This window comes from Monodelphis domestica, chromosome 6 (assembly GCF_027887165.1).
Source record: "Monodelphis domestica isolate mMonDom1 chromosome 6, mMonDom1.pri, whole genome shotgun sequence".
Taxonomy (NCBI): domain Eukaryota; kingdom Metazoa; phylum Chordata; class Mammalia; order Didelphimorphia; family Didelphidae; genus Monodelphis; species Monodelphis domestica.
In genome coordinates, this window is record NC_077232.1 from 49,769,530 (window position 1) to 49,781,827 (window position 12,298).

A 12,298-nucleotide genomic window follows, 5' to 3' on the forward strand; every position below is an offset into this window, starting at 1 on the left:
CCTCTCAACCTGCTCCACAAATCCAGCCAAGTCAGGGATTTTTGCCTTCCACCCCTCCACCCCCACCTCTGCCACTACCTTGTCACTCACACCCAAGAGATACGCCCCCAGCCTCCTCCCCGCCTCCTCCTTCTCCGGCCCAATGGAGACCCGCTTCTGTCCATATTAATGAACTTGAGCCGTCTCCGGGCCTATAGCTCTCGGGAACGAGGGCTCATTTTGCATGTACCTAAGTGATTTGCATAACTCGGCGGTCTGGGGCTTGGGAGCCCGAGCGTGCAACCCTAGAAGGGAAAAGGAGGCCTGCGGCGGCTGCAGCGCTTCGCGGAGCAGGGGTTGTTCGTGCGAGAGCCGCGAGTAGGGGCTGGGGCAGGGGCGGGGGTGGGGCGACCCGGGCGCGGGCGGAATGGCCGAGCGGCCCGCTTTGCAGCCCTGAGGAGCGGCGGTGGCGCTGAAGAGCGAGGAGGGCCGAGGGAGCCGCGGAGTGCCATGGCCGAGCCCCGGCCGGGCTGCGTGTCGCCGCTGCCGGCTCGCAGGGGTTCCTGCTGAGCCGGGGGAGGCAGCGAGCGCCGCGGGGCTAGTCGCCTCTGCCTATCCATGGAGCAGCTGCCGTCACGGGCGGCTAGAGACAGCGCCAGCGCCGCCCGGGGCTAGGAGTGCGCGGACTCGGAGCACCCGGGGCGAGAGCAGCGCGAGAAGTCGGAGAAAGCGGACTACGAGGAGGAGCCCGAGCGGGGCCGCAGAGCCGGGCGCTGCGCTGCGCTCGTGTGAGCCCAGCCTCGGCGGCGATGCTGTGCCTCGGTTTGCTCTGCTTCTTGGCTCTGGGCTGGGGCAGCTCGGCCGGGCCCAGCGGCGCGTCCCCGCCTCCCTGCCCGGCTCCCTGCCGCTGCGACGGCGATCGCGGAGTGGACTGCACCGGCAGAGGATTGACGGCCGTGCCCGGAGGACTGAGCGCCTTCACCCATTCCTTGTGAGTCCTCTGCCCCACCCGGGCTGCAGGGAGGGACGCGGAGCGAACTGGAGGGAGGCGGAGAGGGGAGCGGAGCGCGCGGTGCCTGGAGCCCCCAACTACATCTCGGCCTGCCCAGGCTGGCGCTTCCCGGCGCAGAGCTGGGAGCGCGCCCGGGCCGGGGAGAGGATAGAAGGCAGCGGAGGAAGGAGGGAAGAAGGAAAGGAAGGAGAGGGAGAAAGAAAGAGGAAAGGGAGGAGAGAGAGGGGGAAGGAGAGGAAGAAGAGAAGGAAGAAAGGGGGAAGGGGGAGGAAGGAGAGGAGAGAAAAACAGAAAGGAAAGGGAGGAGGGATGAAGGACGAAGGGAAAGAAAGAAAAACTGAGGAAGGATGAAGGGATCTGGCCATCCAGGGCCCTGGCTCTAAGGGGTTCTATTCATGCCAGAGCGAGGCACGCTGCGATGTGTGTGTAACCTGGATTTTCCTGTGTCTCTGCACGTGTGGAGGAAGGAAACAATCTGTGATTCGTTCTCCTTCCTCCCTCTTCCCGCACAGGTTGGCAGTTTGGTTAGATCCAGGTAGAGGATAGATCCCTCCCCTCCAGCCCCCTTGGTAAAACTTAAGAACCAGGAGCTTTCTGAGGAAGGGAGGAGGAAGTGGAAGGTTGCTCTTGCATCAGAAGACTGTCTGTCCAAACATTAGTTTTTTAAAGATGGAATGTTGACCTTTGGGAGGTGCAGATGTCCAGAAAAAAAAAAATAGAACCTAAAAAAGCCTGGACTTGGGTGATAAGATAGCTTGTCTCTTTCTTTGACCCATGATAAATTTCAATTCTAATTATTTTGAGTTGACCTAGCTGTTTCCTGGACTTGAGTTACTCAAAGGGTTCTGATTCAATAATGAACCTACAGAACAGAACGGCTAACTAAAGACCCCTATCTCTCAGTTTAGAAATAAAGGAAAACAGTTAGAAAAACATAAGGGTCCCATGCCACTTACACAGAATACCGTGGGTGCACATCCAATTATGTGTGTCCTGTGGAATAGTGACTCGAAGTCTGGAACATCTGAGGTCAAATCATGCCCCAGATCCAATAGCCGCTGTGTCTCTGGGGAAGTTATTTACCCTTGGACCCATCTTCTAACAGGAATTGTAATTTACCTTTAGGTTGATGGAGGGAATTCCCATTGAGAGATTTGGTGAATCAAACAACAGACATTTAATAAGTGCTTATATTATGGGCCAAGTACTCAATTCAGATTCATAAATGAGATAATAAGTCCCTGCCTTCAAGGAGTTTAAATCCCAGATCCTTTTCTTGTCTTCCTTGTAGTATAAGACTAATGAATGATTAAATGAAGAGGATTAGAGAGTATGGTTGGGTTTAGGAGTGTGGGGATGGCTGAATCCCTTATGGAAAGCTCTTATCTCTAAGAGGGATGATGGATATTTGGTCAGACAAGTGATGGAAATGGAGTGTTTATATTCTTGTGAAAGGATTTCTACTGAGTAGACTATTCTAGTTATCAGTGTGGTCCACACCATTGCATCCCACTTTGGTCTCTACTATAACTATAGGTTTTTTCCTACTCTGATAATTTTCCTTCTTGGTAATTGTGCCTTTGTAGGCATTTTAATTTTAAATGATTAGTGTACAACTTCTAACATTAACCCAAGCAACACTGTCTTTGAATCTTTATTTCCAACAAAAGACCCCAAAGTCATAAACTGGCTAGAATGAAAGGATCATAGATTTATAGATTTATAGCTGCAAGGGATTTATTTGGTGGTTATCTAGTCTAACTTCTCATTTTACAGATAAGGAAACCAAGGCCTGGAGAGTTGAGGGAATTTGCTTAACAAAGTAATATAGGCAGAAAGGGGCTGAAATAGAGTTTGAATAGAGTCTATTGCCTTTAAAAAATGCAGCATACATTTAACTGCACCAAGTTGCACATTATTTATTTCTTTAAAAACTCTTACTTTCTGTTTTAGAATGGAAATTAACAGAAGAACAGTAAAGGCTAAGCAACTGAGGCTAAGTGACTTGCTGAGGATCATAGAGTTAGGAAGTGTCTGAAGCCAAATTTGAGCCCAGAACCTCCCCATCTCTATCTACTGTGCTACCTAGTCCCAGATTATAAATTATTAACATGACTTTCAAAAACCCTTGGTAGAAAAAAATGTACTGTTAATATAGGGAAAAGAATACAACATTTCACCAGTGGGACACAAAGAGAAAGCACCTTGAATCTGAGTCTCAGCTTCCTCATCTGCAAAATAAAGGGGTCAGAATAAATCATCTTTAAGGTCCCTTTCAGCTCTGTAACTGTGGTCCTTTGGTTTTGTGTTTATGCATAGACTTCACATTAAAAGTAAAATAATAGATGTATGCAAGTGGTCCTCTTAGGTGGCACAGTGGATAGAACTCCAGTCTTGGAGTCTGGAAGACTCATCTTCCAGAGTTCAAATCCAGCCTTAGACACTTATTAGCTATGTGACCCTGGGCAAGTCACTTCACCCTGTTTGCCTTAGTTTCCTCATCTATAAAATGAGTTGGAGAAGGACTATAGCAATCCACTCTTAGTATCTCTGCCAAGAAAACCCCATGTGCAATCAAGAAGAATTGTACACAACTGAACAACAGCTTTTTAGATGAATACAAACTGGGTCTGGTTTGGTTTGCCATTTCTGCTGTCCATATTCAGTGGTAGGCATTTCCTCCAAAGACAGACAGCTTATCCCTTGCTGTTAAAAAATAATGATGGCGAAGGATCAAACTGAGAACAGCAATAAATATCTTAGAGGTGATTCTGAGTAAGAGCAGGACTGCAGAATTGAGGTTATCTTTATTTAACAGATTGCTTAAGAGACTGAATTTTGGCTGTTTGAGGGGGAGGTGGTCTAGACCTGTGATTTCATTGGTTAGGAGGACTGGCAGTGTGGGGAAACCCCCTCCATCCATGAAGATGGATAATTGTTTCTAATTTATAGTTTCAGAGCATAACCTAGGGTCTAAATTCTTTACCTGTGATGACACAGCTCCCGTGGGGTAGAACTAGGACCTAAACTCAAGCTAGCCCTTCATTCACAATTCTAGTTGAGAGGAAGTGGGTCTTGCTTGTTGTGTCTCTTAAAACTTTGAGGGAAGAACTCCAATCTCTGTCCTTATGATGTACTTCATAACTGTGCCATTTATATTGAGTGTGTCTTACCCCTGAGGTAAATGAAGTGGCTGAAAAGATCTGTAAAGCATTTGTAGATTTCCATGCATAAGTCATGTTCTCATCAAAATTCTCCTTTTTCTTTTTTTCTGCTCCCCCTTCCTAGAAACAAAGTTAGATCAGGTGAAGGTGATTTATAACAACATTAATGTGTGGTACTTGAACATTTCTCTAATCTTTTTTAAGGCTGACGTGCTCAGATACCTAATTTTGATTTATAAATTCTGTGGGCTCATTGGTTAAATAGATCTTGAGCTGGAAGGAAGCTCACAGGCTGAGTACTCAATCATAGTATTAGAGATTTATAGCCTGAAGGGAGGTGTGGTGCAATGGATAAGAGAGGATTTGGATTCAAAGGTCTGGTATATCTGGGTTCAAATCTGACCTTATATACTTACAAGATGTGTGACTCTGGGCAAGTCACTTCACCTTTCCTCATTTCTCCATTTGTAAAATGGGGTTAATAAACACATCTACCTTTCTGGGTTGTTGTGAAGATCAAGAGAGATATGGAACAACTAGTTGTCTTGGGGGATTGAGAGCCAGGCCCAGAGATGAGAAGTCCTGGGTTCAAATGTGGCCTCAGATACTGCTTAGCTGTGTGAACCCAGACTGGGTAGCCCTTACCACTCTTCTGCCTTGGAACATGGAAAGTAAGAATTAAAAAAAAAAAAGACGAAATGAGATAATGGGAAAAGTGCCCTTTGTTTTAACATCCTGGTGATAGAAAACTGAGATAGAATTGAGGCTCAAAGGGAGAAGCTAAGGTTTTTTGAAGAGTATTTCCAGTGTAGAGAGAGCTTACTTGCTCGGGGATCACAGGCAGAAGATGGAACATGTCCTATGAGGAGCCACAAACAGCTGGAACCTAGCATATGTGATGAGGCAGTAAAATGACTTCCCAACCGGCTTGGTTCCAGTGTAAAATGTGACCTGACTTGTTGCTTCTGAGTGTGGAAGATGATTTCCTTTTGATTCAAGAATTAGTAAATCTGCAATGGAAAAATTGTTTAAGAACGTTTTAGTAATGAAGGGGCTATTTAATTTGGGCAGCAAGGTGGTGCAGGGGGTAGAATGTTGGATTTGGAATTAAGAAGACTCTTCTTCCTGAGTTCAAATTCAGCCTCAGACACATACTAATTGTGTGACCCTGGGCAAGTCTCTTATCCTGGTTGTCTTCCGTTTCCTCATCTTAAAATGAGTTAGAGAAGAAAATGGCAGCAGAGACCTGGCTTATAGGTCCCCTCGCAATGTCACTGGATGATCCTGTTGGAGTCATTTCCCATTGAATGTTCCCTCCGGTCTAAAAAGGAGTGGGTTGAATTTGAGGGATTTTAAGGATTCCTTCCTGCTCTGAAACATTGTACTTCTGCCAGCTATGGAGTAATAAACGAAAGGAGCCCCACATTCTCTGTGGTTGAAGTCTTTGTAGTCACTGAAAACTTTTTCAATGACTTGTTTTTTGCAGTGTTTACTATGGGGGAAATGACCTATTTCCTCCCTTCATTTGTCAGCTATGATGGTGTCTATTTCAACTAAGTACTCATTTGTGCCTTGATATCCAGCCACTAACTCTAGTTCATGGAAGTAGTCTAAAATCTGTTGTTGTGCCTTTGTTAAAGATTAAACTGACAGGTGTGCCCTTGACTCTGGAATATATAACTTGCAGTTGTCTTGATAAGAGGAGTTGTTTTGTTGGTTTTTTTTTTAAAGAAATTAGATTTCTAAAATGATATTTTTTACAATTTCATTGTAAAAACAATTTTTAACATTCATTTTTTAGAATTTTGAGTTCCAAATTTTACCCTCTTCTCCCCCAATATTGAGAAAGACTTTTAAAAAATCCAGATCTGTAATTTCACAGGGCCTGCAGAGAACTTTCTCAGTGCAGCTGAGAATCTGGCATTGAATTTTAGAATTTTTGATTGCTGCCTACAGTGCTAAGAGATCATATAACTTATCCAGAGTCACACAGCCCAGGATGGTGTACATGGAGGAAGTTCACTCTTTAAAAGTGCTTTGAATTGAAATACCTGTCAATCACTCCTCAATCACTGCTGCGTGGTAGTGTCTGAGATTCATTTCTTGGTAGTTCTAAAGTCCACTTTTCTTGAAAAAGTTAAAAAAAGTTGTCCAGTTTATTGCTACTTTCTCCCACTTTTTTAAGCCTTTTTTTTATTTTTTGGTCAGGGAGATCAAATGTTTTAGTTGTTTTTGTTTTTTGTTTTTTCCTTTTTTAGGATTAACAAGTGTTTTCATTGGAAAGCCTGGCTTGTCAATGAAGGAAGAAACAATAGGGACTGATATTTAGCAAATTGGCACCCATCACAAAAGCCACCATGTCAGGCCTGCTCAGACAATTCTTTTGTGTTTTCAACACTTGATTGTCAAACTGTTTGCCATTTGTGAACTCTGTTGTCTGCCACTGGCCCAGACAGAGTGGACTTAGAAAAATCTGGAGTGGGGGAGGGAGACAATTTTGGAGAGTCTGGCTAAATGTGGAGAATCATCAGCTTTCTAGAAACTTTAATAAGATTCATGGTCTGTTCCGTAAATAACCATTTAAAGGGCAAGATGTAATTATATAGTGTGCTTCATTGGTTCTCTCCAGGCACAGGGAAAAAAAAAAGATTTTAATTGAAACCCTGTTAGAAACTGATGACAAAGCCAAGAATTGTATTTGTTAAGAAGCTTGTGTGGTATGAGACCCATTGAATTTCTGGTTACAAGTTACTGACTTTCAGCCTCCAGAAAGATCTCACATTTTAGGCAGTTGTGGTGTTAGCTGTGGTATAACACAGACTAACCAGAGGCAGCTAGACCTTGGGAAGTGGATAGAATTCTGGACCTGGAGTTAGGAAGACTCTAGTTCAGATCTTGCTTTGGACAGCTAGTAGCAGTGTGACTAAGCAAATCACTTAACCTCTGTTTGTCCTGGTTTCCTCCACTGTAAAATGGGGATCACAATAGTTCCTGCCTTGCAGGATTTTTCTGAACATCAAATGAGATAATATTTGTAAGGCTCTTAGTCCTGTGCTTCCAACCTAGTGGGTGCTTAATAAATCAAGGTAGCTCGTAATAAGTGCTCATTTCCTTTCTTTGTCCTCCTTTTAAGTAGATATTATTTCATTTGATGTTATGAAAAACCTATCAGGTAGGGCTAATGTTCTCCCCATTTTAGTGATAAGAAAACTGAGCCTTAGCAAAGTTGTAATTTGCCCCAGGACCTTTTGATCCAGTGCCTTCTCCAGCAGTATTCCTTCTGGCTGCATCTCATCTGTGTTGTTCTGGATTGTGGGTATGATTGAGAGTCAGGGCCATCCTCCAGAAAATCCTGGAAGCAAGAAGTAAAAAGCAGAATGTCTCATTCCTTATTTTCCTAAGGAAGGTCTTTCCGATGCATGAGTTAAGCCTTGAGCTACTGGAGGGTCCATGTGTTGGAAGTAGCTGTGTGACCTGGGGAGGGGTGAAGGACCCCAACTGTCGGATGCAGGTAGACAGAGACAAGACCTATTGGTTCTGTGACCTGCATCTTGCTGGAGGGGATCCAGTGAAACCTGTAGGAGAGGGGGGGTTGAGAGACCTGGCTTGGATTCCTGCCTTAGGCACATATTAGCTTGGTGGTGGTGGAATAGTCACTGCCTGTCTGCCTCCATTTTCTTATCAATTAAAATGGAGATAATGAATCTAGAGTCTCTACTTCACTGTATATTGTGATGACTGAGTGATATTCCCTGCTGAAAGAGCTTTTAACAATTGCAAAGTGTCATAAATGCCACTGATGTTAAAATTTTCATAGTAATATGACAGAATTCACCCTGGTCTGTTGTCTGGGCAGGAGAAAAATATTCCATGATAATTGGTGGCACAGTAGATAGAGCACTGGACTGGGACTCAAAAAGACCCAAGTTCAAATCCCTCCTCTGATACTTATTAGCTATGTCACCTTGGGCAAGTCATTTCCTTATTTGTAAAACGAGTATCATAATAGCCCCCACCTCACAGGGTGGCATGAGATACCATTTGGAAAGTGCTTTTGCAAATCCTAAAATGCTACATAAATTCTGGCATTATGATTACATATTTGGCAGCTTTGACTATTTTGATTCAATTTGTAAAATTATTTGGGATTTCTTTTAGCAGGATTGTTTGTTTTGTTTTTTGAATTTATATCTTCAGTGCTTAGCATAGTGTCTGGCACATAGTAGGTACTTAGCAAATGTTTATTGACTAAGAACAGAAATTAAATATTTATGCCAGGCTGTCTGTGGGAGTTTTTATTTGAAAACTGAGCAATTCAGTGTAACTTAAACAAACAACTACAACCGTGATCAAATGTTTGAACTTGATGCACAGAAAATGAGTTAGTTGCCCCAGCCCTTGCTTCCCCATTTAAAAATTTTTTTTTTCTATTTGGGGAAATTTACTTTAATAAGAGCATGTGAAGAGTGACATAAATTTGGCCCAGAGACAGCGGATTTACCTTGGAGCGGTATTAGGCACAGCCAAAGAATGTGGCCAGCTCTGCTTCAGAACTTCCTTCCCTCATCCCTCCCCCCTGCTCTCCTGGAACGTTCCAATGTGGAACTTCCAGCATAAACCACTGTAATTTAGAACAAGTGACAACATCTATAACTGGACTGGGAAGCCTGTGGAGAATTTCTTTTAATGTGCAGCTAGATGGATTTTATAATTCTCATTTTTAAGAGTCGGGCGGGCAGGTCTGTGCATTGCTGAAGCCTGGAAGAGATCCGCTGTGCGTTGAGAAATTTTGCCCATCTTGTCTTTCCCTTCCCAAACCGTACTTGGAGGAACAGCCAGACTATGTTGTGTCCACCCGATGGAGCCTGCCTGTCCATGTGTGTCAGGATTTCTTTTTTAAAATGATAAGAATCGCCGTTGAAAGAGACCTAAAGGTCATAGGTTCATCGTTCTAGAGCTAGCAGACCTCAGATGCCATCTAGACTGACTCTATTATTTTTGTTAAACTCTTATCTTAGTATCAGTTCTAAAACTGAAGGAAAGGGTCAGAGTTAGCCTAGGATCACACATGGTGTCACATCATTGCATATCGCTACCCCTACATGCAAATATGGAATATTTATTTATTTTAAAGTATTTTTCCAAGGTTACATGATTCACTTTTTCTCTTTCCCCTTTTTCTTCCAACTTCCCAGTGCTGACAAGCAATTCCACTGGGTTATATACATCACTCAAAACCTAATTAATTAATTCTTTTATTTTGCAAATACAAAATTACTATAGACCCAGAGATGGAAGGGGCCTTAGAGATCATCCAGGCTGAACGTCTCATTTTACAGATAAGGAGACTGGGGCCCAGAAAGTTTTAAGTGACTTGTCTGCTTATTAAATGTTTTGAATTGAATTGCCCAAGGTCACCTAAGTGGTAAAGTACCAGAGCTGGAACGGAATTTGGATTCCCAGACTAACCTGTCTTAGCAAAGAGGGAAAGGAAGGGAATAAACATTTATACAGTGCCTGCTATGTGCCAGGCACTGTGCTCAGAGCTTTACAGATTACTATCTCTCAACCCTGAAAAGTCGGTCCTGTTTTTATTATTCTCATTCTGCAGTTGAGGAAACTGAGGCAAGCTAAGGCTAAGTCACTTGCCTAGAGTCCCATAGCCAGAAGGGTCTGGGGCAGATTTGAGCTTGGGGTTTCCTGACACCAGACTCTGTCCATGTCTGCAGAAAAAGGTGTTGGAATATAATTTCTCTCTCCATTATATCACTTTGTTAATCTCTCAGTGACCTGGAAGTAAAAAACCACTGAGAAATTTAGGTATATAAATATGTATATCAGTTCTTGGCTTATAGCAGTCTCTAAAGAAGTACTTATTGCTTATTTCTTAAATTTGCTAATTTTTATTGCTGCCTCTTCAAATTCTCCATATTTTCTTTTTTTTTTTTTAAATCAAGGTCCCAGACTGCACCTGGACAGCACTATAGAGGAATGTTACTATGCCCTTACTAGAGAAAATAAAAAGATGAATTTTAGAAAACCCAATTATCATCTAAATTAGGGGTCACCCAACCATGCTGCTTGTTTTTGTACGACCTGAAAGTCGAGTGTAGTTTTTATACATTCAGATAAAGTCTGTATTTAAACAAGTATTTTTCAGTTTTAAGACATACAAAAGCAGAGGTCAGCCTTGGTTTGTTAAACCTCTGATCGAGCTCTGATGGCCGGTCTCCTTTACAAAATTTATAGTTTAGATGGCTAGCCCAACTGAGGCACAGAGAGGTTGTCAGTGGCTTGCTAAAGATCATTCTGTTAATAGCAGAGTTAAGATTTGAACTCATGTCATTTGACCACTGAGCATACCATGGACAGATGAGACTCAGGACTCCTGATACATATTCTAGAATGCTTTGTATTGTAACATATTGCTTTAACTGGGTAGTTAAAGGCTTTCTTTTCATTCAGTTCAAACATTAATCAGGATAAATGAGTGAAAAAGCATCTATCATTTAAGAGTTAAAGGGGGGTGGTGTGTGGCAGCTGGGTGGCTAAGTGGATCGAGAGCCAGGCCTGAAGATGGGAAATCTGGGTTCAAATTTGGCCTCAGACATTTCTTAGCCTATTTGACCCTGGACTAAGTTTCCTCAGTTTCCTCATCTGTAAAATGAGTATCATAGTAGCTCCTACCTCCCAACGTCATGGTGAAGATCAACTAGATAAATTGTAACGGGCTTAGCACAATTCTTGGCACATATTAAGAACTATAGAAGTGTTGGCTGCTGCTCCTCCTCCTCCTGCTGCTACTACTACTACTTCTTTTTCTTTTGTGAAGTACCCATTAAATCAAGTTTCCTGATGAGTATGTCAGGATCAAAGCACAGACTCCTTGTTGGTCTAACATCTTAATTTCTTTGGTCTTGAGGAAATCTAGATTAGTTTGACACAGCTGTCATTCTGAAAAAACACATGCCAGCCAGCCCTTCTTTTAAAACCAGTTAGAGTATGGTTTTTTTATCCATTGACAGTATTGTGCCATCCCCAAATCATAGACTTAAAAGTTATTTACAAACCTTGGTCCCTCGGGCCAAGGAGGCAAGTTGCAGGGAGGCAGGCCAGGGACAAAGGGAGCAGTCCAGGGGCAGATGGGTGGCACAGTGGGTAGAGAGCCAGGCCTAGAATCAGGAGAACCTAGGTTCATATCTAATCTCAGACATTTCCTAGCTGTGTGACCCTGGGCTTAATTTAACCCCATTTGTCTAATCCTTGCCATTCTGTCTTAGAGTTATTACTAAGCTGGAAAGAAAGGGTTTATTAACAAGTTTGGGGAGCATGCTGGGGTTTGGTATGTCTCTTTAGCATTGTGATATGACATAGCCTTTCGTATCATCAGGATGGTACCTCTGTAATCTTTAAACCTGCTTGATTTTCTGTTTTCTGGGGCTAAATTTGAGTGTATTTGGTTCTTGAGGATTTTTAAAAAAGGGTTGTTTATGCTTTCTTTTTTTACTTTTCTCCTTCTTCCAGAGTAGTATAATGCTCTCCATCATTACTTCCGATTTCTTTTTAGTAAAGAAAAGAGGCACTCTGAAAGTAGATGAAAATCCCTCAGATTTATAAATTCAGGAAAGCCTTTAGATTCCTTCCCACAGCTTTAACTCTATCTAGAAGGTTTGATAGAGCAGTTTGGGTTGCTTTAAATCTTAACAGTAATAAGGTCTCTCAGTGTTTTTCTAATGTAGTATTTTATTGGGCATTTGATATCTAGGTTTCCATTCTATTTTGAGGAATTGTATTACTGCTTTGTGTCTGAGCAGAAGCTCATTCTTAAAAAAAAATGACTTCAGAAAAGAAAACTTTACAGGCAAAATCTCTTTTTAACCTAAAAAAATGGAGTGGATCTTTGGTAAGCACACTAAATGCTCTCCAGAAAGTTTTAAAGTCTGGATTTTGATACAGATATGATTTTTAAAATGCATCATAAATCCAGCACAGCTTGTAACAAATATGGCAGTGTTTAGAACCTGTTTAGACTGGCCAAGGGTTTTGAATACAGTTGTGCATTTTTATGTCCTTGTTCTGTTTTTTTAAAAATGTTTTGAGATTTTTCCCTCATTACCATCTTGACATCTGCCCAGTTACACAT

General features: G+C 42.5%; 1 protein-coding gene across 1 annotated transcript in view; it reads left to right on the forward strand.

The window, feature by feature from the left end:
- Nucleotides 1-214: 214 nt before the first annotated feature.
- LGR4 (leucine rich repeat containing G protein-coupled receptor 4) overlaps nt 215-12,298 on the forward strand; it is a 121,054-nt gene continuing 108,970 nt past the window's right edge. Inside the window, exon 1 of the mRNA XM_056801997.1 lies at nt 215-970. Coding sequence (XP_056657975.1) covers nt 789-970 — 182 coding nt within the window. The 5' untranslated portion in view covers nt 215-788. The remainder of the gene's footprint in view (nt 971-12,298) is intronic.